Source organism: Terrapene carolina, unplaced genomic scaffold, assembly GCF_002925995.2.
Source record: "Terrapene carolina triunguis isolate 2854851 unplaced genomic scaffold, T_m_triunguis-2.0 Scaffold262, whole genome shotgun sequence".
Lineage (NCBI taxonomy): Eukaryota > Metazoa > Chordata > Testudines > Emydidae > Terrapene > Terrapene triunguis.
Window position 1 is genome coordinate 4760709 of NW_020664613.1, and position 27958 is coordinate 4788666.

The 27958-nt window shown below is 40.4% G+C and overlaps 1 protein-coding gene across 1 annotated transcript in view; it reads left to right on the top strand.

Moving 5' to 3' along the window:
- The window catches only part of USH2A (usherin), a 558238-nt gene that overhangs the window by 73608 nt on the left and 456672 nt on the right, over positions 1-27958 (top strand). Inside the window, exons 11-13 of the mRNA XM_026657662.2 lie at positions 14800-14995; positions 18444-19085; positions 27630-27813. Coding sequence (XP_026513447.1) covers positions 14800-14995; positions 18444-19085; positions 27630-27813 — 1022 coding nt within the window. The remainder of the gene's footprint in view (positions 1-14799; positions 14996-18443; positions 19086-27629; positions 27814-27958) is intronic.

Consider the following 27958-nt stretch of genomic DNA (forward strand, 5'->3'; position numbering starts at 1 on the left):
GTCAATTTTGAAAATGTAGACAGAGTCCAAATTAAGCTAAAATTTAATTAGCTTTCCTCCTGAAATATAGACAAAGATTGATCTCCATATAAGTCACCAGGCTCATCTTGTTTTGAAAAATAAAAAGGAAAAAAGGGCATTAGCTATGCTTCTTGAGGCTTTGGATCTCATTTACAAGAAAGGCATATAGTCTGCTAATAAATCTTACTGTGTCTTTCAAAGTGCCTACTGAGTGCCTGTTAAAATGGTGCTCAGTCACAGTGTAAGAATGATAAATCATGGAACTGAATCCAGCAACATGTTATAAAATGCTGGGTTTGTGGTGTTTTTTCCTCATACCTGCATATGGAAAATAAAGTGAGCAAGAAAACACAAGTGGCATTCAAGTCTTGCATATGCGTTGCGTTGAAAAATGCGTTGACACAACTTTTTATCACATTGTGCCACCATTCTGACCCTGAACTGGCTCTGATAGGCAATTTTGCAGAGGCTTTTTTTCTCTCTCTCTCCAAATGTAATTTTAAAATCTGGAACCATTTCATAGAATCATAGAATATCAGGGTTGGAAGGGACCTCAGGAGGTCATCTAGTCCAACCCCCTGCTCAAAGCGGGACCAATCCCCAACTAAATCATCCCAGCCAGGGCTTTGTCAAGCCTGACCTTAAAAACCTCTAAGGAAGGAGATTCCACCACCTCCCTAGGTAACCCATTCCAGTGCTTCACCACCCTCCTAGTGAAAAAGGTTTTCCTAATATCCAACCTAAACCTCCCCCACTGCAACTTGAGACTATTACTCCTTGTTCTGTCATCTGCTACCACTGAGAACAGTCTAGATCCTTCCTCTTTGGAACCCCCTTTCAGGGAGTTGAAAGCAGCTATCAAATCCCCCCTCATTCTTCTCTTCTGCAGACTAAATAATCCCAGTTCCCTCAGCCTCTCCTTATAAATCGTGTGCTCCAGCCCCCTACTCATTTTTGTTGCCCTCCGCTGGACTCTTTCCAATTTTTCCACACCCTTCTTGTAGGATTTCCTCGGTATATTTCAACATATGTTATTATTTCTCTTCCATTGAGGGTTAACAATTTTTTCCAAAAATTCTTATTAAAATAATCCATTGTAACATTTGTCCTATAATTTGTTTTACTTTTGTTTATTTTACTTAGATTGTAAGATATTTGTGGTAGTGTTTTCTTTGTAGCCTTGATCCTACGAATGACCCCAGGGGTATGGACCACCATGTGACTTCATCTGCCTGTGCAGAGCTCATTGCAGGGCTTATGCCTATGTTTGTAAAGCAATGTGTAAAGTTAGAGCCCTATATTTTAACAATGATAATACCCAATAGCCACAAGCAGAAACACACTCTCTGATCAAGTATCAGAGGGGTAGCCGTGTTAGTCTGAATCTGTAAAAAGCAACAGAGGGTCCTGTGGCACCTTTAAGACTAACAGAAGTACTGGGAGCATAAGCTTTCGTGGGTAAGAACCTCACTTCTTCAGATGCAAGACTCTGTTGCTTTTTACACTCTCTGATATCCATCTTCTGAGGATGATGCTTCTTAACTACAGTGCAGAAATGAAAATCCTTTAAAACTCTAGAAACAACATTAGGACCTCACACTGTTGTAAGGCACAAAAGGAAGGAGGAAATAAAAGAGAAATTAGACACTAGTTTTAACATTCGCTGTTGCTGATGATTTGTTACACTAGTCTAACAGTAACTTGGGGTAATAATTAAAGGTGGTAAAATAAATTAAAAAATTGTTAACTGATGCATCATCATCATTGGCGACCCCTTGAGGTCGAGGATGATCTCTTTCACAGGTTTTATTTTTCAGGGGTCCTTTGGTGACTGAGGAGTCCAATTCTTGAGCCACAGGCTCGTTGGCAGACGTTGCAGGTGGTGTTGGAAGACAGGGTTGGGCCACGATTGCTGTGTAACAGTTGTCTTCCTTTTTTTTTTTCCTGGTGTTTTTCTGTGACTAGGGCAAGGCGATTTTCCTCAAAAGTGGATGCTCCCTCTCTGACAGGTCTTTGCCAGTTATCCCTATCCTGGGCTGCTGTCTCCCAGTGTGTGATGTCAATGACACATCTCTTGATATTTATCTTGAGGGTGTCCTTAAAATGTTTCTTTTGGCCTCCCCATTTCCTTTCTCCTTTGGTGAGTTGAGCCTACAGCAGTTGTTTTGGTAAGCGTACATCAGGCATGCGCACACAGTGCCTGCTCCACTTCAGCTGGTGTTGGATAATTAGGGCCTCAACACTGAAGATGTTGGCCTCTGTGAGTACACTGACATTAGTGCGGCGACGCTCCCACTTTATGCTGAGGATCTTCCAAAGAAGGTGCTGGTGCTGGTTTTTCAGGCGTTTTCTGTAGGTCACCCAAGTCTCACAGCTGTAGAGGAGAGTTGGGATTACAACTGCTTTATATACTAAAAGTCCAGTATGTATTCTGATGATGTGATTGTTGAACACCTGATGAGAGAGTCTGCCAAAGGCAAGGCTGGTGCAGCGGATTCTTTGTTGATTCTTGACATCTATGTCTGCCCTCTGTGAGAGATGGCTGCCAAGATAGGCAAAGTATTCTACATTTTCCAGTTATTCTTTGTCCATGTAGAACTTCCTTGCTGGGTCTGATGATTAACCGGGGACTTTGAAGATCCTCCCTTGAGTGTGCACAATCATCTGTGTACTGGAGTTCGGTTATTGTTGCTGATATTACTTTAGTTCTGGCACAGAGACGAGAAAGGTTGAAGAGGTTGCCGTCAGTCTGATATTGGATGCCAGTGCCCTGCAGTAGACGGTCTTGGGTTAATGTTTTCATAGCTGCTAAGAAAATGGAGAAAAGGGTGGGTGCCAGTACACAACCTTATTTTACACCAGTTTGGATGACAAAGGGCTCAGAGGTAGAGCCACTGCACAGGATGGAGGCAGTCATCTGGTCGTGGAGGAGTCTTACAATGGTGATAAATGGGCTTGGGCAGCCAAACTTTGACAGAGCCTCACGGTTGACAGAGTCAAAAGCTTTGGTCAGATCTATAAAGCCATATACAGCTCCTGCTGGTGTTCTTGACATTTTTCCTAGATCTGCCTGGCTGCGAAAATCATGTCTGAGGTGCCTTGTGATGGTCTGAAGCCACACTGGGACTCTGGTAGTACTTCCTCTGCAAGAGGGAGCAGGCGATTCAGTGAGATTCTAGCAAGAATCTTCCCAGCGATGAGGAGGGAGGAGGGCAATGCCTTGATAGTGCCACAGTCGGCCCTGTCTCCCCTTTTGAAAATAGAATACTGTAATGAAAGAGGCTGAGGCATGAGCTTGAAGCTGTGATTATATATATAAAAAAAAAAAAACAAGAAAAAAGGGAAAAATGGGGGAGACTGAGCTGCTCAAAAAGGCATCAGTAGACTGCTGCAATAGAAGCAGGGCAGAGAGAAATGATTAAGAGGCATTAAAAATAGATTAATAAGGCTGTAGACTAAGGGCTGAAATGAATTACATGAAATAGAAAGGCATCACTGAAGGAAGTGTTTCCAGGTCTGACCCGTGGAAGATGGAATCATAAGGAATAAGGACCCTACTCATGAAAATTAATTGTCACATCACAATGATAATTTTCAAGGAAATACACTAAAAACGATATAGAATACACTTTCACTGCATAATTTACCATTTCCTGCAATTCATCAATGCTTTTTTCTCTGCACAGAACTAGTTATCTGTCATCAAGCTCTAAAGAGCTGAGGAATTCCAAAAGGGAACATTTGAATTACCCCAAAGCATATTTACTCATCATGTACAAAAATATGCATAGATAAAATTAGCAGGAGGGGCAAAAGAGTAATCAATACACTACTGCTACCCCCAAAACTTCATTGAAATGAACATGGAAACTGTATTTCTGTTCTGCTTATCTATTTCACTCTGCTTTTGATGGGAAATGTGAATTTATGCGTTGTATTTTTACTTGAATGGATTCTAGATGCCTACAGGGCAGTAGGTAGTGTACATTCACACCCCACACTTGTCCTGAAAGGTTTAATGAAGACAAAGTGGGGCTAATTAACCCAATAGGACACAGCAAAGAGGAATCAGGTGGCTAAGCAATCCCCTGACTGAGGTAGCCCAACTGAGGAGGAACAGCTGTGCTGGACTTACAAAGGCAGGAAATTGGCAGCAGAAGGGAGCTGCTGGGAAAGTCTGCAGTCACTCCCTGGGAGAATAGAGGTGTGTTTGGGCTGACAAACCCAGAGAGTGGGGAATCAAGGAAGGTAGGAAAGGGCTCAGGGAAAGGCAGTAAGGTCTAGAAGGCAACAGACCTTGGCTGCTGACTAGAGGGTCCCTGAGCTGGAACCCGGAGCAGAAGATGGGCCCAGGTTCCCTTGCCAGCCACTGAAGGAGTGGCACCTATGGCAGCGAATGGGAAGATTGCCTAGGACTGCTGAAGGAAGACTGTGTTACCCTGGAAGGGGAAAATGTGTAGAGTGATCTGGCTGGGAGGCTTACTCCATAGCCATTTCCCTGGCTTGTTTTCATCTAACCCACTTTACAATCTGCTTACCTGTTCCAGCACATGCAGCAGTTTGCAATCCTTTTCCTGTTCCCATTGAAGTACAAGTATTGTACATCTCTTCTAGCCTTCCATATGTAACGGAATGGAAGAATTTTCCCTCTCACGTTTATCTTCAATGATACTTGCTTCCAGGAAAATTTGGAAGTGCTGCAACAACCTCTACCCAGTCTCTGTTAATTTCCCTTCTCAACTAAGGGAGTCGGGTGGCTTTATTTTCTCCATTTTTGCTTATTTGTGACACCATGTAATAAGTGTGTCACATGCACTAGCCGTGATAAGAGACTGCTTTTTATTACACATGCCAGGGCCAGGGTTACAAAAGCTTCTATTCCTGTCACATTGTAGGGGTCAGTATCCGGTCCAGTGCCATATCTTACAAGGTAACATTGGCAGAGTGATGTGGGAAAATTTCACTCCTTTTGCAAAGCTGTACCTGGAGGCCTGATCCTGCACCACGAAGTCAATGGGGGGAGGAGAGGGTGTTGCCTCGGCATGTTAATCTGGCTTCTTTCATGAGCATTAATTTCAGGTCAGAACAACTTTTGGATAGGACCCTCAAGCAAAAATTTGAAGTGTGGTCTCCTTTCCACCATCATACTTTTTATCCCTCCTCCTTGTCCCTGTATCCCTTCTCTTCTATTATCATTGCCTCCCAGGTGCAGGCCTAAATTCTCAGTCACACTTGGGCTTATTTATGCAGCCAGTGAAGCGTAAGGGGCATTACTGTTACTAAGGCTTCAGGTCACCATCTCCATTTAGTCTCTGCCCCATCAACAGGTCACTAAATACACTTGCATGCACGTACCCCAGTACTCTGTCAGACCTTTAGAGACACACCATAATAACTTTGAGAGTTGCTGGTGCTCAGGACATTTGAGATTAAGGCCACTTATTTAAGTGCCTAACTATAGACTTAAAAGCTTAACTTTAGGCACCCATTTTTGGAAACCTTGTTTATATGTATTTAATGACATCTTTTTCTTTAGTTTAAATTTAATCTCATTTAAATAAAATATATGTCGGCTCCTAAGTGCCTAAACCACTTTTGAAAATGAGGTGCCATGACAGAGACCCTTTGGCAAAGGGTCCCCTCTTCTTTACAAACAACTCTTGTCTCAGACCTGACAAACTCATTAGATCAAACGTGTCTTTCCGGGTCTATATCCATAAGGAGTATCATGTAAGATATCTACAGAAAGCTCATAACATATCAAGATATATAATCATTGTGAGATGTATGTACAGGTAATATTTAAGGACCAATGTAACTATATTGAAAGTATGCTTTATGGACTTTGAGTAAAAGTTGGTCACCGGGAGATAATATATTTCGGTAATGGCCCGTTCAAGCAGGGGGGAGTTGTCACCCCAGCCTGGTTAGCCAGTGGTGTAATGCAAAGCTCGATTGTCTAGTCTTGCTCCATCCCAATACTTTCAATGGAAAACCATCCAAGGGAACTGCAAACAATTGAAAACACTTGGAGGGAAAAAGGGGACATTACAACAGACAGGAGATCACCCTGTCTGTGAATAAAAGATTGATTCAGTATATGGGAGGGTGGAGGGAAGACCCTTTGGATTCTCTCACTGAGGAGACTTCTTGGGGAGTGGGGATATTATGAAAAACTGGACTCCTGGTTCCCATGAAGCCTGCCAGCTCTGCAACAGACTGAATGGTGGGCGGAAAACCTACTTTAATAGTTAGGAAAGGTAACTATGAATGTGTAGAGCCAGCTTTTGTGGGTTTATGATTTTTTTTGGTATTGTAATCATTTATTTCCACCACTCTCTCTTGTTTTTAGTTAACTTTCCTTTGTTAAGTAAACCTGCTTTTTATTTCTTATAAGTGCTCACAAGTGCTGTGTGGTTTACAGGAGCAGTGGTTTAAGGTGAAACTGGTAAATTAGAGGTACACTGCACCCTTGGGGGCAGAGGATTTGGGATTTCTCTAAGTAACCAGTGTCAGGAGCTGGATATCACAGGGGAATGCTTCAAAGCGGAGTGCCCCAGGGGTTTGTCCTGGTGCCGGTTTTGTTCAACATCTTTATCAATGATCTGGATGATGGGATTAATTGCACCCTCAGCAAGTTCACAGATGACACTAAGCTGGGGGGAGAGGTAGATACGCTGGAGGGTAGGGATAGGGTCCAGAGTGACCTAGACAAACTGGAGGATGGGGCCAAAAGAAATCTGATGAGGTTCAACAAGGACAAGTGCAGAGTCCTGCACTTAGGAAGGAAGAATCCCTTGCACTGCTACAGGCTGGGGACCAACTGGCTAAGCAGCAGTTCTGCAGAAAAGGACCTGGGGATTACAGTGGATGAGAAGCACTCTCAGCAGTGTGGATATGAGTCAGTTACCAAGAAGGCCAACGGCATATTGGGCTGTATTAGTAGGAGCATTGCCAGCAGATCGAGGGAAGTGATTATTCCCCTCTATTTGGCACTGGTGAGGCCACATCTGGAGTATTGTGGCCAGTTTTGGTCCCCCCACTACAGAACAAGATAGACAAATTGGGGACAGTCCAGCGGAGGGCAACAAAAATGATTAGGGGGCTGGGGCACATGATTTATGAGGAGAGGCTGAAGGAACTGGGGTTATTTATTCTGCAGAAGAGAAGAGTGAGGGGGGATTTGATAGCAGCCTTCAACTACCTGAAGGGGGGTTCCAAAGAGGATGGAGCTAGGCTGTTCTCAGTGGTGGCAGATGACAGAACAAGAAGCAATGGACTCAAGTTGCAGTGGGGAAGGTCTACGTTGGATATTAGGAAACACTATTTCACTAGGAGGGTAGTAAAGCACTGGAATGGGTTACTTAGGGAGGTGGTGGAATCTCCATTCTTAGAGGTTTTTAAGGCCCGGCTTGACAAAGCCTTGGCTGGGATGATTTAGTTGGTGTTGGTCCTGCTTTTAGCATGGGATTGGACTAGATGACCTCCTGAGGTCCCTTCCAACCCTAATATTCTATGATTCAAAGGGACGTGGGGACTGTGGTTCACCTATTGTTAACCTGCAAGGCAAAGACAGGGCTGGCATAGCCCGGAGAAGAGTGCTTGAGTGACTGAAATGCTGGAGGTGTTAGGGAGCTGATAGCCAGCTAGGCACAGGCAAGACCTCCTCACACTGGAGGCAGGTGACTCTCAGTCCTGGGTGCCCCGAGAACTGTCCCAGGCACTTTGGAAATTTTTATTGTAAATGATCTAAAAGATCTTTTCCATCTTTAATTTTTATGATTCAATGACTGTTTTGTCATAGTTTAAAACAATTAATGCTTGCATATTTTTTTAACTGAGCTAAAAAGAACAAATACAAGACTAGCATCATGTATAATTTTGCCATTCAGTAAGCATTTGTAAAAATGGTATAATATAATATATTGAAATATTCCACAAGCACCTTTCACAAATTATGGCTCATAATTTCAGGGTGAAATATATCCAAGCAGAAAGAAAAATATTTCAAAAATTTACTACTTTGAGGACTCGTGATGGCTATTAATTCCCTTTAAAAGACATTCAAGTATGCAATGCTAAGAACTGTATATGGGGATTTCTTTACTGTATTGCTGTCTTGAGCATTCGAAGGATCAAGGGTAAATGTATTTCAGTTCTACTATATAGCAAACTTTAGAACTTTACCTTGCTGTATGTTCCTTAGAGATTGTTCAGGATACATTTTGGAGCACTTCTTCTGAACTATATACATTATTTAAAAGCACCATGAAAATCTAGCTGATGGATAAACCGCAGGGATTATTTAAAAATATATATGTATATAAATATTTTTTGTCATAAACCAGTGTGATTTTTCTTTCTTTCTTTAACATATTCAGGATATCTGACTAGTTTGATAAATAGCACCAATTGAACAATTGAAACTAAAAGATGCATTATGATGTACATTGTTCACCTCATATTTTTCCATCCATGACGTTCATGAATGGCAGAATCTCCCAAAATTCTGTGTTGTCATGGAAAAACCATCTTACAAAGGCAGCTTATTTATGTATCCTCACTGTTTAGTTGTATCAGGTCCTAGGTGACCCAAGAGCACTTGTAAAGGAGTGATGTACAGGATGGAATAAAGAGGAAAAAGAAATTATGCAGAAATTAACCAATGCACAACCAAGACCAACTAAGGGAGAACATGTATCAAAACCATTAAAACTGCATAATATTTGATGCATTATTGAACATCGTGGGTTTTTAATTACACAAGGATCAAGCATTTTGATCTGACAAATCAACTGTTGAGGGAGTAAACAATATAAGATGGGAGGTTGATCTCTGCTAAGAGATGTTAGAGGCCGAGGAGATAACAGAAATTACTGGATACATTTTATATGAACTCTGGTCTAAAACGCACATGCATAGCAAGATTATTTTGAAAACTGGTATTCTCCAGTGGGCGGGGTATACTTGGGGAGAGAAGGGCACGAGAACATCAGTTCACACCTCTGAGCTATTTTGTCTGTCAGGCTATATTCATTTCTTTGGCATGTTCCTGATTCATCTGAGAACATCTTATTGAAAGAATGAGCCATTTCACACCTCTGCACTCCTCCTATGCTGGAGAAGGTTGTGCAGAGACCCTTCCCCCTACACTAACCCCTGAAGTACAGTCTGGGACACCTCCCCCCTTAATTCCCCCTTGCTGCCTTCAGCTGGTAGATATATGCCTCACAGCCTATCAGTTACCACTTGCCTTCCTCCCTGTAGCCCTACTGGAGGCATGGAGAGGCCAGAAGAAGGGCAGAGCTCCTAACTGAGTGGCAGTGAGTTGTTTCCAAGGAACCTTTTGTGCCGCCTAATCACATCCCCTCACTACTAACATTCCTCAAAAACAAAGGAAATTCACTTCTGAGAAATGTTAACTCTGAGTTAAAGTTGACCAGCAGTGCCTCTCATCCTTCCAGAACATCAAACGGACCTATGCTTAAACCTCTGAAAACCAGGGAATAGAGTTAAGGCAAAACAAACTTGAATCTCTGAAAGCCAGGAAATATTGGGTACACACCAGCCCTGTAATGCATTGTTAACTCTACTTTCTTTGAGCAAAGCCCCCATATGCCAGTAACACATTACCCATGGAGATGCTACAGAACACTCAAGTAGCAGATCACATTAAACATGGTACGACAAAATCCAACACCATTTTACTTACAAAATTTGAGTTTAGATCAGGCATAGTGAATAGGAACTACCTACATCTGGCTTACACTCAAACACCAAGCCTACTCCACACAAACCACCCTAGGCTTCCAAAATATTATCACTCATTCACTGTTGTTCTGTGGATTCCTTCTGAGACATTGCCTTCACTTACTACTCACTTAGCGAAGGAGACCAGTGTCATACATGTCATTAGACTGCTGACCATCCCCAATGGCAAAAAGAAACCTGATGCTTACATTCTTAGTTTTTTCTCATGCTTACCCTTACTGAACTATTTCCAGAGGCTCTTCCCAGCTCCAGAGGGGCTGAGTTAAGGTTGTTTTTCAGGGCTGGTATAAACCTTAACTCTGTATTTACTGGTTTTCAGAGGCTTAAGTGTAGATGCATTTGATGTTCTGGAAAGATAAGAGGCACTGCTTGTCAGGACATGGGTGTTCAGGCTTAATGGTCAGAGCCATGGGGGTGGCCAGGCCTGGGGTTTAAAGCAGAGCTGAGATAGAGTCAAGAATCAGGACCACAGGACACTTGGGGTTGTAACTGAGATTAGAGCCAAAGGCAGAGAGAGGGATCAGAAACCGAATGCCAGAGGCAATGGGCTAGCAAAAGATGTGGTCAGGAAGTGGAGCCAGGGGTCACAACCAGGGGTGTCATGGATGGGTAAGGGCAGGAGCAGGGTGGGCAGGTAGGCACAGGCTGGATGGAAGTAAGAGCAGGTGCAGGAAACAGGATTAAGCAGCTGCGGCATGGAACACGTTGAGCAGCCAATGAGCGCTCGGTACTGCTGGGTCAAGCAGTAGTTTAGCTCCACCGGTCAGGAAGTGCAGTCCATCCGACAGCCCCCGTCAGGGTCAGCTATGCTCGATATGTTGCTAGGAGACTGACACTGCTGGTCAGTCTTAACTCTGTGTTAACACAATTTTTGGGTAATGAATTATGCATTCAAGACAAATAGGGGCTAAAACAGATCTTCCATTGCTTTTTGAGGTGGTGGGGAGCAGAAAAGTATATTGTCATCTGATCTTTTCTTGGTAAGACTCAATCAGAACACTTAAAGATCTTTTAGAAATACAAGGAAATTTGCAATAGTGCCTTCTCAATCAAACTGGAGGCTTGTCTTATCTACAAACATGTCTTCTCTCTTCACCTATTTCAAAACCTTACAAATCAGGGTGGGAGACAGTATGTCAGTGGGTGACAATATAGACCTTCTGCAGGGACATACCCATACTTCTGACCCCATAATACCCAATCTGATGAGGTTTCCTCTACTGTTAAATATGTTCATTCAAAATCCCAGTTTTCATTACCTCTTGTTTAGCTACTGAGATAGATTATTACTGTTTTAACTGGTTTCCTAGCTTTAATCTCCTGTATTGATTACAAAGTGTAGGATAACTTTGAAAGGTAGTGCCACAGTCGGAGGAAGAGATCTTTATAATCTGGTCTCTTGTGGATCGTATTGACTGGTCTAGAGATGGTTGAACATTAGGTGTAATTTAAGTTAATATTCCCTTTCTTGGAGAGCCTGTATTTACTGTTTTGGACTCTCTCTCCTTGCTAAAGGTGAGTTCTTGAGTGTACGTTTTCTGCCACTGAATTTTGAGAGCACTGCCTCACCTCTTGGCACTTCGTACTACCTGGCACATCAATGACACTTAAATCTTGTCGGTGGTACTGGTGCTCCTTCCCATTCCTGGCACTCACTACCCTGGACATTTCACTAGTCTGCATGAGACTCCTCTGTAATTGATACAACTTGAGGAGGTTTTGCTGTACATTTATTTCATGCAGTATCCTTGATTTCTAATCATGTTCTGTTTTTTTTCCCCTGTAAAATTTGGTAATCCACAATAGGTGTCTCTGTCATCAATACAAAGAGGTTCTACTGTATAATATAATGCAAGATTTTCTTTTGGAATGTGCTTGGATATAACCTTCAGGCACAGTTTTTGCATCCAATATTTACTATCAGGCCTAGAGATGCTGTATTTTCTCTCACTCAGGTTAATGATCCTTAGATCTACACTGTACAGATTGGAGCATCCAAATAAATAGAAAGTATATTTTATATGGAATATTTTTGTAGCTTTGACCCAGCCACCTCAACCCTTTGCTCTGGTTTGGCCTTGGTTTTGGGGTAAAAAACCAGAAAGACCTTGGTCAAAGAAGTTTTGAATTCCACGGGAGATAATTTCAGTGGAGAGCATTACAAGAGGAATGTTAATGTTTTAGAACATTTTGTTTCTCCAGTTTGAGCCAAATCCTGCTTTCTTCACTCACGTGAGTATTCACATAGACGTAAATACAACTGCATGTGTGGGTGAAGCCAATAGCTTTAGCCCTATGCAGTTAGTTAATCCTTCCTGAGTGTCCAGGCAATGGTGAATCAATTCTACAATGTTGGCAAATTATGGAAACAGTCTGATTCTTCTCTTATGGTGTAAATCTGGAGTAACTCTATTGTAATCAATTTTTAACAAGGCAGTTAGTTCCATAGTATCCAGAAATTATCCCATCCCGCTCACACGGGGTATTTAGCTTTATTTTGGGTTAAGTCCTGCAATCTTTATTCCATTCTCATTTAGCCAGTACTCCCATTGTAGAAAACAGAAGCATTGTCTGAACAAAAATGACAGGGTTTCACCTTTAGAAATTATACACTATTTTGTAATAGCTGCAGATCAGATGGTACTATCTGTTTTTAAGCAGAAATTCCCATTTGTAGAATAGGGTCTTGTATTTGTCACAGGGTAGCTGGTCCCTGTGCACAGACTAAGCCTGGCTCCCCTGGACTGGAGCAGACGAGTCCAATCCAGCCAATTCAAGAGGGCTGGGCTACACCTGAGCCTACAAAGGGCTGTTAGTGGGCAGTTGGGGGATGGACTGAGACAGGTGGTGCCATGGGGAGGGAAAGCCACAACAGAGTCCTGGCACAGTCAAGGAACTATGATGTGATTGGAATAACAGCGACTCGGTGGGGAAAGTCACGTCTGGAGCACTGTTATGGATGGGTATAAACTGTTCAGGAGGGAGAGAAAAGGTGGAGGAGTTGCACTGTATGTAAGAGAGCAGCATGATTGCTCAGAGCTCCAGTATGAAACCGGAGAAAAGCGTGTTGAGAGTCTTTGGGTTAAGTTTAGAGGCAAGAGCAACAAGGGTGATGTCATGGTGGGCATCTGCTATAGACCACCAGACCAGGAGGAAGAGGTAGATAAGGCTTTCTTTGGACAACTAACAGAAGTTTCCAGATCACAGGCCCTGGTTCTCATGGGGGACTTCAATCACCCTGACATCTGTTGGGAGAGCAATACAGCAGTACACAGACAATCCAGGAAGTTTTTGGAGAGTGTTGGGGACAACTTCCTGGTGTAAATGCTGGAGAAACCAACTAGAGGCCATGCTTCTCTTGACCTGCTGCTTACAAACAGGGAAGAATTGGTAGGAGAAGTAGAAGTGGGTGACAAGCTGTGCAGCAGTGACCATGAGATGGTCGAGTTCAGGATCCTGACAAAGGAAGAAAGGAGAGCAGCAGAATATGAACCCTGGACTTCAGAAAAGCAGATTTTGACTCCCTCAGGGAACTGATGGGCAGGATCCCATGGGGGGCTAATATGAGGGGGAAAGGAGTCCAGAAGAGCTGGCTGTATTTTAAAGACGCCTTATTGAGGGCGCAGGAACAAACCATCCCGATGTCCAGAAAGAATAGACAATATGGCAGGCGACCGCATGGCTTAACAGAGAAATCTTCTGAGAGCTTAAACACAAAAAGGGAAGCTTACAAGAAGTGGAAACTTGGACAGATGATTAGGGAAGAGTATAAAAATATTGCTCTAGCATGTAGGGGTGTAATGAGGAAGGCCAAAGCACAACTGGAGTTGCAGCTACCAAAGGATGTGAAGAGTAACAAGAAGGGTTTCTACAGGTATGTTAGCAACAAGAAGAAGGTCAGGGAAAGTGTGGGACCCTTACTGAATGGGGAAGGCAGCCTAGTGACAGATGATGTGGAAAAAGCTGAAGTACTCAGAGAAATTGGAGAGAGTCCAGCAGAGGGCAACGGAAATGATTAGGGGCCTGGGGCACATGACTTATGAGGAGAGACTGAGGGAATTGGGCTTATTTAATCAGCAAAAGAGAAGATTGAGGGGGGATTTGATAGCAGCCTTCAAATTACCTGAACGGGGGTTCCAAAGAGGATGGAGCTAGGCTGTTGTCAGTGTGGCAGATGACAGAACAAGAAGCAATGGTCTCAAGTTGCAGTGGGGGAGGTGTAGGTTGGATATTAGGAAACACTATTTCACTAGGAGGGTGGTGAAGCACTGGAATGGGTTACCTAGGGAGGTGGTGGAATCTCCATACTTAGAGGTTTTTAAGGCCCGGCTTGACAAAGCCCTGGCTGGGATTATTTAGTTGGGGTTGGTCCTGCTTTGAGCAGGGGATTGGACTAGATGACCTCCTGAGGTCTCTTCCAACCCTAATCTTCTATGATTCTATGAAAGGAGCTGGCTCCTATGGTAGGTCCACGGAGGAAGGGGCAGGAGCTCAGGGAAGTAGCCATGGAGCTGGTGCTCCAGAAAGGGAGCAGAGCTGACAGAAATTGGGAAGCTGCCAGGGGCAGGAGTGCCAGAGACCCCTGGAAGGAGTGGCCCTGAAGTCTGAGGCTAAGGAAGTTAAGACTGTGTTTTTCTGTTTGTTTGCTAACCTCCTTGCAAAGAATAGGCATGGCAGAGGATGCTTTGGAGCTGGGGAAAAGCATGGCCTGGTGACAGTTCTCCTTCATGGTTTTCAATATTTAGATTATGAATACATCTGTGTTTAACTCTTAATTTTTTGCATCCTACAAAAAGTTCTTTGATTTAATTTAATTATATTTATGCTTGTTTAATATTTTAGTTTTTCTTCTCAGTAAGTAAAATAATACATGTATTTCACAGACCTATTTTTTCCTTTTCCATTTAAAGTTTTCTCTCTCTTCCCCCATACCCTCCGCCGTTGTTGCTAATGAGTGTATCAAAAATAGATACGTTCATCATTCAATAATATTTTGTATCTTTCTAGATTGGAGGCCAATGTAATTGTAAGAGACATGTGTCTGGCAGACAGTGCAATCAGTGCCAGGAAGGATTCTACAATCTACAACAGTCAGACCCTGATGGCTGCAGTCCCTGTAACTGTAATACCTCTGGGACAGTCAATGGAGATATTACCTGTCACCAAAATTCAGGCCAGTGCAAGTGCAAAGCAAATGTTATTGGTATGTGTAATGTAAGAGTTTTCAGCCATATTTCTTATCTGCTAGAAATAAAACATTTGATTTCTAAACTGAAAAATACAGTAAATTTCTTTTGCTGAAGGCAGATTAAAAAAACGGAATGAAATTAACTGTCTAAAAATTATTAATTTAATAATTCTATCAAACTATAGTTTGAAGCTTAGTTTAATCAACCCTTTAGAAGTCTCTTTATTCCATAGCTGCATTGGCTCACATAGCTCCATACTAATAACTCACAGAAATAATATTAATTTGCTTACCGCATAGATGTTTCTTTTAGGAAATTAGCACTTTTTCAAAATGTTTTATACTTAATGAGTTCTAAGCAAATCGTTTCCATGTTAGTTTTCTTAATAGACCAAAATAAATGGATTTTCCCCCCTCAAAATATTCTGTGCTACAGGGTCCTTTGTGATAAATCTTTCCATTTTTTTCTATTGTATTTCTTTGAACTGTTCCTATGAAATGCAAAATAAGTCAACATTATTCCACAGATCATGAACATTGCTAGGGTTAGTTATCAAGGGCCACATAATTTTAATTTTGTAATTCAATGCCAAGCTGATTATAATAAACTGCTACCTTCTGTGTTATTTATCATTTTTTTTACAAGACGTGCTTTTTTGTTTGTTACTCCCACAGGTATTTTTCAGAAATTAGATTTGATTATAGCAATTTATTACTTCCAGCATATTTGAGGGGAGCCACAGCCACATAAGGACAAAATTTATCAAGTGCCCAAAATACACAGTGTACATAATACACTTTGAAATATTGATGTATGGGAATATTATGCAAGGAGAATTTCCTGATAAAGTGAGCCCTGCATGGTAACTGTACGTGTCTCAGGCCATACATACGGCTCAAAAAAAACCTATACCAATTTATCATTCAAACTATTGGTAATCTGTATTTTCTGAACCAACTGTGATCATATGTTGATACTAAAAATACCTTTCAAGGTTCAGATCTTAGGTAATTCATATTTACTAAATTGTGAACAACTGCTTCTTCCAGACTTCTAAATCTCTGTTAGTGTCCACCCATATCTTTGTAAGAGAGAAATATGATAGCTGCCCGAAAAAGTTGAATTGTTGTGAATTTTTACAAGTTATTATTCTTTGTTCTTGTGGCTGGAATTTCCAAAATAAGCCAATAAATAAATAAATACATGAAAATGCTCCTCTAAAAGGATCTAATCCTGGGTAATTCTGAGCTTCCTTCATATGGAGTGCTGAGTGCCTTTAACTCCTGTTGTCTACAGTGGGGATTAAAGCATGGTCAACATCCCTCAGGAGGTGCTCAGGATCCTCGCAGGATCAAACAATCCTGATTTTTTCAGTGTAAACAGTTAATGCATCTTAAAATTGAATTTCCTAAATTAAATAAAATAGGAGTTTTCTAACAATTCTGTATTATATTTTTTTCATATACATTTGGGACCTGATTTTGGATTCTTTGTATATTCGCAAGCTTGCTTTGACGTCAGTGAGAAATGGGGTGTGCGAGGATTGCAGGATCAGACCCTTGCTTAGTTAAATTATTTCAAACCTTTTACACTATCTATGAAAATATTTGGGATGATTTTTCTCTTCACTTAAAAAACAATCTATGAGGGGTGGAGGAGAGGAAGATACATAAAGCCCAATGCTGTAAACATGTATGTACATGCTTATCTTTAAGCACAGTTGTCTCGTTGACTTCAGTGAGATTACTTGTGCTTAAAGTTAAGCACATCAGTAGGATTGTTTACACAACTGACTGTAAATACTCTGCTTTCCCTTGTTACCATATGTAAATAAGTGTTATTTACCAGTCCCTGTGCAGTGAACTTTTATAAAGAAAAGCTACCTCTTTAAAATGTAGGTTGAATTATTTTTTTTAAACTTGGTTTACAAGTAACCTTAGTCTATTGTCATTTTGTCTAAAGAAATGTGATAACAGAAAATGTAACTGTGTACTGCAGTGTTATAGAATGGGAACTGTTAGAGTTAACACAACTGTTAAATCTTACTAATGATTCTATCACCAGTAAAATACATTAGCACCAATAATTTTATTAAAGTAGGTCATTCATCTAGAATAAAAAGGTAGAAGAATGTGAATTAAATGCCAAGCGTGCTAACTCCCCTGTACTTGTTAACATTGAATGTGATGCCCTGTAGGCCTTCCTCAGTATCGTTAGGAATAGATTACCTGTCAGGAATATGTATGGCATATTCAAATAAGCACTGCGCATATTTTTAAAACTGATATGATATGAATCCATGTAGACCAATTTTAATAGTTCAAAATGAGTCATAATTCTTGTTAACAATACAGTTATTTTTAAAATTTGCAGCAATAGTGGGCCTTTTTTATTTTCCTTATTGAAATTAAATGATATGCCTTAGGTGAGCCATTCATCACTGTTAAAGGAACTTGCCTTCTGTTGGAGTTCTCGAGTTTTTATCCATGTATATAATGCATTTCCTACCATTTCAAGAGATGCTTTTCTACATATGAGTTTCTAAATGTATTATATTTATGCATTTTTTTTAAAGAATAGAAATATTTTGTTCGTACCTAAGTTGTTTTTTCTTTTACTGGATGCCACAATTAAACCATGGTATCATAGTGAAAGATTTTCCCACTGAAAAATAACACACATACACATGTGAGTTAGCATTTCTCAAATAATAATTTACTTTGCTTTCTTGTGAGGTAAATGTTATAAACTAAAATTCAGCTGCAACCCCCGAGGCAGGGATAAAGCAATGAATTTGAAAACAAAACTAACAGAGCTACAGGATGAAGTGTGGAAAAAAATTAATTTCTAATGTATTGTAAGTATTAACTGAATCATACATTTAGACAAAAGCATTATTTCATCTTGGATTATGGAAAACATTTTCTGTATCCCATAAAGACTCCTAATAAACTCTGGTATATAAGTGTAATCAATATTAAAATTGAATTATGATGAGTAAAACTCATAGAAATTAGTCTAATTTGCAGTGTTTATGTATATGTCATCAAAATGAGTTGACAGCCCTCAGCACAACTTCTGCCCATCCATTTTGTATCATCTCTTGTAGTTAAGAAGATAGGCCATGTAACAAGTGGTCACCTACATCACATTTAGTTTTTGCCAGAGATTTTAAAATGTGCTTGAGATGAAAATAAATCTACCTAAAAAAATGTTAATGAAAACCAACAAAAACCCTATTATTTCTTAAATATAAACATACAAAAAATAGCTGTTACATTAGCTCCTGCTGTTTTCTGTAGTTTTGTGCAGCCACCTCATTGCTGCTGCTATTAAAAATTGTGGTGGGAAAGAACTGTTTAAAAAAAGATCTAAAATATATAGTTTGTATTGAATTTCTGTTGATTGAATTGAATGTCCCCCCTCCTTCCTCCTTTTATTAATAACTTTTTCTCTCTTCAGGCCTCAAGTGTGATCGTTGTAATTTTGGATTTAAAATCAGCAGAAATTTTAATGAACATGGATGTGGGCCTTGTCTGTGCAATATCTATGGCTCACTGAACCAATTCTGCAACCCTTTTACTGGGCAGTGCAATTGTAAAGAAGACGCCAAAGGGCTTCAGTGTGACGCTTGCATGGACAACTTCTTTGGGCTGGATGCTACTGGCTGTAAGACTTGTGACTGTAATGTCGCAGGATCACTTTCTGGAATGGTTTGCAACTCTACCACAGGGCAATGTGTATGTAAACCTAATACTGGAGGAAGACAATGCAGTGAATGCTTAGATGGGTATTACAAAGTACAACAAAATAATTCCTTAGCCTGTCTGCCATGTAATTGTGATAATGCTGGTACAGTAAATGGCTCTCTGTTGTGTGACAAATCAACAGGACAGTGTCCTTGCAAAGCCGGTGTAACTGGGCTTCAGTGCAATCAGTGTGTGCCTCATATGTATAATCTTACCATTAGCAACCTTCTCGGCTGCCAGATTTGTGACTGTGACTCCTTGGGGACATTAGCAGGAACAGTTTGCGACCAGATTAGTGGACAATGTGTGTGCCTGCTTAATCGTCAAGGAAGAAGGTGTAATCAGTGTGAATCAGGTAAGGAAATCAGAAGAAAATTGCTTGTTACACTCTGCAGTATTCCAAAATCAGAAATGTCTTTTCCATTATTATACTGATCCTTTTTGATAGGGCTTTAGCCCTGTTTCACCTCCAATTTATACAAGTTTGTTTTCCATACTTGTACATCTCCATAGACATAAATAAAGTTACTCCTGATTTGACTGGTGATTTGTTATAGGAATTGCAGCAAATGGGGGTCTTGAGGAAGTAATTGAAAGATAGTTTCCTCAAAGATCAGTTCAGGAAGGGTCTTCCATGCATGAGCGGTTAGTATGGAGGAGGTTGTGGAGACATCTGTAGGAACAGCTTAGGAAGGCTGGCAAAACAAATTGTCCTATAAGTGCATGTGATTGCACCATCATGTTGGGGATATGCAGGTTCTCACAAGGGCTAAGCAAGGATTGGCCTTATAAGCAGCTGAAAATGCAATTGGTACGTCACAGAGCATTGAAACAATTAAGGAATTTCATTCTACATTACTGTAAATGGAGTTTATATCTGAGTTCATGATAGTGAGTAGCATTATAATTACCTTTTTATTAATTTTTAGAAAACAGGTGAATATAATGAAACCCCATGTATTATTAACCTAATCTGTGTTAAAGAGAGAGATTTAGTTCAAGTTAAATTTATAAGCAGTTTGTTAAAGTAGCAGTGCACATTAGAAGGTACATTAGAGCCTCATTGGTTTTAATATGCCATTCAATAACTTGAACATAGGTTAAAAATGCAGCTTAACCTCCATTAATATTTTTTTACATTAATTTAAATTATTTTAGGTATGTATACTAATAAATATAGCACTATTGTGGTTTTTTTTCATTCCTTCCCCAGTTCTATCTGACCTGCCGACACTCTACAGCAGGCACTTAATCAGAGAGCAGGCTGGGGCTAGGTGGAAGAGTGATGTCAAGGCTTCCTGAGCCAATGACCCACCCTTGTCCTTGAAAAGTGAAGGCAAGGGTTTATGTAGCTCTATAATGGTTTAAAAATGTCTAATTGATAGTATGAACAGAATAGCATGTGGAATAACCTACATGGCACACAAGGGAATATTTTCACATACTTGTTTGTTTTAAAAATATCTTGGTGTGAGAAAGTAATTTGTCTTGTTTTACTAAGAAGTGTATACAAATGTGTAAGTGATTAGCATTGAGTTTACTGCTTTATAGATTAGTTTGATATCTTAACATTGTAAGGGCCCCATCTTGTACTCCTTGTATTAAATAGGAGTTTTGTGTTGACTTCAGTGGTTTGGCCCTAATAATATCACCTAGCCTAGGTCTTGTATAGTTCTTTTCATCAGTAGATCTCAAAACACTTTACAAAGCAAGCCAATATCATATCCCCATTTTACAGATGGGGAAACTGAGTCACAGAACGGTGAAGTAACTTACCTCAGGTCACCCAGCAGGCCAGTGGTAGACCTGGGAATAGAACCCAGATGAACCAGAGTCCCAGACCAGTGCACTGTTTCCTGGACCACATGATAGATGCTGATATCAGCATACATTCAAAGGAGGGAGGAGAAATTATGACGATGTACAATAGTAACCCGAAAAAGATCTTTGAGGTGTCAGTATTAGATTATCACTGTTGTAATAATGAGGGGATTTTTAAGGTGGGGAGTAATGTGGAGAGGGTAAGAAGACAGGAAGGAATACATACCAGTGGATGAATCACTTCGGATGATTGAACTTAATCTTGCAGTTTCTAGATCAGCTATTAAAAAAAAACCCTGAGAAACCCAAATCTGCTAAAACAACATACTAGCCCTGTATTTAATAAGTATAACACAGTGAGTTATAATAAGAATACCCAGCTCTAAAGAGACGCATTCTTTAAAATATTATTTGTTTACAAACTGATCTGATGATAATAGTGGTCTTAAATTATGGAACTATGGAGCAATTTAGTCGGTTTCAAATAACCAAACCGTGTCCTTTGGCTTTGCCTTAGGCCAAAGACAACAAAATGTACTGCAAGCGTATCTGTAGCCATCAAAGGCTAATTAAAAGCACGTAATTAATTAGGTAAAAATGGCAACCATAAAAATATATTAAGGGTAGTTTAGATTGATGGGACAATGCACCTATTTTAACTCAGTTTCCTGAATAAATTTACTCTGTGATTTATAGCATAAACTCAAGTAGTTTAAGTGTTCTCATTTCCCAGTGTATTTCCTTAAAATAAATTCAAGTAAGAGACCTAAAATTAGCCACAAAAAGATAGATATTTGCACTCTAACTTTCAAAAAATCTCTCACTTTGATGTGATTCAAAATGTCAACACATCCTCATGCCTTCTCGTCCTGTTTTCCCTCCCCATGGAGAAAAGAGATTAATTACCTATGTTTCATGGAGAAAGGGGAGAACTGGGGAAACCTCAGGTCTCCTGGTTTGTTGTTGATTTATAAATAATCGTTTTCTTGCATAGATTTTTATTTTTGAATGAAAAAATATTAAAATTAAATATAACTTGAGGGAGGCACTGTTCGCTCAGTTATTTTAATTAGTGATGTATGGAAAGCAGGAACAACACTTTTTAAAAGAAGAAAACCCCTTTTTACTTCACACGTGAACTTAATGCCTATGAGAGGCAGTGGATTTACAGCTCTGAAGAATTAAAGCCTCTAGCCACAAAACAGGTAAGTAATATATGCCCTGGACCTGTCTTCACCCACTGTCAGCACACTTCCCTGCCACTCTGACCTGGATGGGCAACCTCTCCACAACCATTCAGGCCTTAGCACCTGTGCTGAGCAGAGTCCTTGCAACAGGAAGGCATTTAGGAGTTTCTCGCTAACCAGAGACCACAACTTTCCATGCAGCCACTCAGGGCAGGTCTACACCACCGCTTATGTCGATATAATTTATGTTACTCGGGGGGTGTGAAAAAAACACCCCCCTGAGCGATGCAAATTACAGCAACGTAAGCACTGTCCTCACTGACGTTATGTCAGTGGGAGAACGTCTCCCTCTGACATAACGTCAGTGAGGATAGTGCTTATGTTGCTGTAATTTGACATAGCTTCCACCTTTCGCAGAGGTGGAGTAATTATGCCAACAGGAGAACTCTCTCACGTCGGCATAGAGCGTCTTCACTGGACGCGGCACAGCTGCATCAGAGCAGCTGCACCAACGTTGCGCTTCTAGTGTAGACTAGCCCTCAGACTTTGACTTGAGATAAAATTTTCAGACGTGCCAATGACACATTTTCAAAAGTGCCTAAGTAACTTTAGGAGCCTCTCTCACATTTGAAATGGGACTTCAGTCCTAAGTCGCTGGAACTAGACACTTCAGCTAGTTTGGAGAAAACTGACTATAAATCCCAAGCAGCCATTTCTTAAAGCCTCTCCTCAAAACTACTGTTTCTGGTTAGCAACAGATGGATGAATGCCATGAGATGCTGCACAAGACTACTAGGAGACTAATGGATTCTGCATATTACAAATGTTTTGGGCAATTAGTGGGCTGTTACAGTCTCTCAAGACTAGATATCAGGGAACATTGGATAGAGAGAACCTCCTGATGCAAGGTAGGACTGAAAGGGGATGATGCAATTCACTGGGGCTAGAGGTCCCCCAGCTGTTGATATGTTGAGGGATTTTAAAAAAAAAAACTTCCTTCATTATTGTATTTTTTCCCCATTCTCTGTCCCTCCCCTTCCCATCTCCCCATCCCACAATTAATAGTCATTGCATTAGTGGAAGGGGAGAGTATCTCAATGAGATCCCTTCCTACCTTGCCATTGCAACTGACGAGCATATACAGTGTGCCATGGTTAGGTGCTGCCACTAGTAGCACAGACAGGGATCTATTCTGCTCCCGCTGTGCGGTGAAGCAAAATACTCGCACAGTATGCTGCCTTTGTCACTAGCAAGGAATTCTGGTCTGACTGTCAGGATTTCTGTTGCATTCCTATTCTCTTGCCATGCTGGCCAGGATAGTGCTTAGCCCAACATGTGCAATATCAGTTTGCAATTTGATGCCTCTTCTGTCTTGTTTTTTGATGATCTAGGACTACATTTTTCAAAAGTGACTTCTGGGTGCCCATATTGAAGCACTTCAAATGGTCCTAATTTTCAGAGAGCAGGCACTGACCACTTTCTTAAAATCAGCCTCCCCTACCTGTCTCTAATTGGGTATCCAGAAACACAGGCACCCAAAACTGAAAGTCACGTTTGAAGATTTAGGCCTTACTGTGTATATTCAGAAGAAGAAAAAATCTTTTTCAAATAGTCCTGTTTATGAGTCAGTTTTTTTCGTCCATTCCCCCACCTCCTAGATTTACATTCTTGTTTTTAAAATACTTTTAAAAAAGAAAATCTGATGCTTTGAGGGACTTTGAAGTGTCACCATGGTAAAAAGTTTATAAATGATTAATAACAGAGATATAGTGCCAGATCCTTACCTGCTCTAAATTGGCATAGCTTTATTGACTTCCAGATTTAGGATCTGGCCCTAAAATGGTAACCTTAACTATAGCGTTTGCTGCTGTAACAATTATAATAAAAGATGTTCCTATGAGCAAGTCAGCTCAGTTGAGATTCATTATAATACTTTAGACTTACTCATTTATCTGTTTCTGTCCTTTGTTACTTGTCAATTTTATGCTAATTCACTAGTGGATATGGGTCTGTCTTTCTCTTGATTGCACTAGGGTCTGCCTAATATTAATGTTTAGTACTTTCTCAGCAGATTATAAATCAGATACCTACCAAGGTGCACTGACCTTTTGCATGAGGTGTAGGGTTAAACTTGTTTCCTATCTTCCAGCTATACTCTTGCAGTTGAGCTGTTCATTGTGCTCGAGAGTGACATTGCTGGGAAATGGCTCCTCTATTTATGTACAGGACAGGTACTATACTGTACACGCAACTGCAGTATGAGATAATACATGCTGCCTCACTAATAACTTCAAGATATTCAGTCTCCGTGATGGCTCAGTTCTGGGCCTCTCTGGAATAAAGTGCCAACAGTATGGTTGTTTTATGATGCGAATGTGTGTTAACTGGAGACTGATATCACTTGACTGTCCACTTGAGATTTATCTCACTGAGGACCAGAAGCTAAACTTGAACAAAGACTTGAGCAGTAAAATTCTAATGTTTTCAATTTGTTTAGTTCTTTTGCTATTTTGGATATGAGCTCACAGCACAACATTGCTGCAAAGAAAGACAATTCCACCCTGGGGGTGTATATATAAAGGTATCGCTTGTAAGACAAAGGAAATAATGCCTTGGTTAGATAGCATATTACAATGCAATTTTGGGCCCTTCATTATAGAACAGGACATCAGAAAGTTAGAAGGAGAGTTAATGGACAACTAAAAAAGATTCAGCAACTGAAGAACATGACTAAAGAAGAGAAGCTTACTGAACTTTATATAATCAGGGAGGAAAAGTGACTAAGAGGTCTATGAGAATGCTGCAAGAGTGTATGAGAGGAAGGGAAAATTCTTCTCAGTCATTGTGAGTCATACCATAAGGAATAATAGAAAAATGTTGACAAAGAGATGCCCCCTCCCACCAAAATATTCTATTTTTGTAAAGCACTTTGAGATGTATGGATGAAAAGTGCTATATAGGGTTAGGTGGCATTCTTATATTAGAACTGGCTTTATTTAATATATTTATTAATGGTTGGGGCGAGGGGTAAACATTGTGGTGACATGCAATTAAAGTAGATATGTCAGGACTAGACAAGAACTCCAGGAAGACACCACAAAGCAAAGAGAACGGGCAGCACAATAGATGAAATTCATTGTTGGCAAGTGCCAAGTAATGCATATTGGAAGAAATAATTTGAACTACTCATACACACTACTAGATTCTAAATTAACTATTATCACTCAGAGAAAAAGGCCGGGGCAACTTAAACGTGAACCTCTGCTAAATGCACAGTGGGGCAACCCACCCCCTGCTAAAATAATGTTAGCGTGTATAAGAAATGAGAGAGGAAATAATGTTATGCTTATAAGAAGCACATGGGATCTTTTTCAGGGAAAAAGGCAATACACTGCATTTATTGAAGATACAACAATTAGCATCTTCATTCAATCACATACATACATATACACCCCCTCTGTCCTGCCAGTCGATGTTATAGTTACCAGTCCAGAGTCGGATCAATCTAGTGGCCAGCTAGGTTGATCACGGGTAGGTAGGAGACGGGTTCCGTCGGTCGCGACACGATGCTCTGGGGAATTCTTGGCAAGACGAACCCAAAGTTTCATGGCAAGGCACCCTGTTTATGTAGTGATTAATTTTTTATTGGGACCAATGAGTTTTGCACCATCATACTGTAATTAATTGTTGTTTGATGAGTGCTTGTTTTTTTTATTTTGTTTAATTTTTTTAGGGAGTTACCCCATGCTGGTTTTGATCAGAGCTATCTTGTTCCCATTGATAGGTGCCTGTCTTATTTTTAGAGTTGTTAATTTGCCGGTTTTTGACATTTTAATAGGGGCATGTTGTAATCTTCTGGCGCCCTTGCGTCTGTCCTCGGTTCCTCCCTAGAACATTTGGTCCGGTAATGGCATTTACACTTATTTTCTAACACACCCATTCCTCATTCACGCACAAAATAGAATTGATTTACACAGAGCGTTTGAATAGGAACATCAAATTGCAATGCAAGAGAAAAACAAGCATTGCGTTCTTTTACTTATTTTAAAATGCTAAACCTACAACAAAGTGGTGGCCCTAAAAGGTCTGTTACTGCCTTGAAATCAGCTCAGACACAGATTCCGGCTGATGCATTTCTACCAATGGCCCATTAGGCCATTCCTTTCTGCTATTCAAAAAGGGTGGCTGGCAGGATGTGATTAAATCATACACCAATACATTTAATGCATGCTACATTGTTATTCTTTATTTTTATACTAAATTATATAAAATACAAACATAAAATCCTACTACTACATGTGTGGTACTACTTTACTTGAGTTCAGTATTCAGCTCTGGTCCATGTCAAAAAGATTTAGTAGGAATAAGAGATTCAGAGGTGGGTGACGAAAATGATTAGAGATCTGGATAGACTTTTATATAAGGAGATATTGATAAGAGGACATGGTAGAGGTATACCACATAATGAGTGAGGAAGTGAGGGTCAACCGGATGCTTCTCTATATCCTTTTCCATAATATAAGAACAAGGGGATGGGGGACAAAACTGAAAGCAACCATTTTAAAATAGAGAAAAGAAACCTTTTTACACAAAAACTAATCAACCTGTTGAACTCATTCTCTGACAATACCGAAAGAAGGACAGGAGACATTTAATATGGGTTTAATCAGGCCGCAACTTTATTATTAGATGTCTGGGACTACCTGGCAGATAAAAGTGTACAATGCAGGTAACCCCCTGTTTATTCTGTAATTACCCTGGGGGGCTTCCACCAGCTCCCCCTCTTTTTCCATCCAGGTCCCTCCAGCAAATTCATTGCTGGGACTTTGCCATCCACCCCCACCCCCCCCTTGTAGGAGGGTTAAGAATGGGGGGGGGGGGTTGGCTCCCTGCCATACCAATCATAGGAGTCCCCCCTCCCCATTCGTTTCTTTAACTGACACCTTTTTAAATCCTTTTCCAAGCCATTTATCTGGTCACTCTATAACTTTCCTATGGACATCCACTTAAATAATGAGTTGCGACATATAGCCTATCGCCCTTCATGCCATGCATGAACAAAGCCCTTCCTGAACCTGCTGTGGAGAAGGCAAAAAAATCCCAACTGCACTCAGTCCATTTTTGCAGCCGTTTTCCTTTTCCACTCCCCCCAGCCATAAAGCACTTTTCCCTTCATTCGGCCAGCCAGCCAAATACCCTCTACTTAAAGGTGCAGTCATTGCCACAAAGTGCAGAGGTTAGTAGAGGTAAAAAATAAAGTATTTAGATATTTATGTGGATAATAGGAACATTGGCCTCACAATGTTAAATAGGATGGTTTTGGGGCATAAACCTACCACTTACCTAGAAGATTTTAGAAAGGAACTTTTCCAGTGAGGACATATCATTTTCTTGTATTTCCTTTGGAAGTGACTGGTACCGGTATTATCAGAGACAGGATCCTGGACTAGATGAACCACAGCTCTGATCTTGCATGGCATTATGTGCATGTTCCTGCAGTCTGTGTTGCATTCATTAGTGCCTCCCATGCAGTGGGATCTTTGCTTCCCCCACTGCCTGATACCTGTGGGACTGTTGTCCTGTTTTTTTTCTCCTGCTCTGCCTAAGAAGATGATTTGCGGGATTCAGAATAGAAAATCAGAGTTGGCAAGTAGAGAATAGATAACAGCTTCCGAAAATGCCATTGAATGGGCTTAGACACCCTGCTCCACAAAATGACTGCATAGATTTGTAGGTGTTGGGGTGTGTATATGAACTAGGTTTGTTAGGTGGTAGTGGGTATATTATTAAATTGCTAAATATGAATGCACAAAATGATATTCTTCTGTTTGTATTGCTTTTTCTGCAAGTTTGTTAAAATGTGTATTTGTTCACCAATTTATCTTTGCTAGGTTATTACATATCTCCATACCGTGCTTCTGGCTGCTTGCCTTGTTTATGCCACATAACTGGTTCAGTGAATCAGATCTGTAATAGTCTAACTGGCCAATGTGTTTGCCAAGATGCTTCCATAACTGGACAGAGATGTGACCGCTGCAGAGAACTTTATTTTGGATTTGATTCTGATTCAGGGAGGTAAGTATTTGTTTTGTTCGTTTGTTTTTATCAATACAGTTTATTTCAAATTTCTTCTTCATATTTCCTCACACCAACTAACTTTAAAATCTTTAGTAACAATAAAAGAAAAGGCCATCTATTGAAAACAGTCTTCCACTGAAAT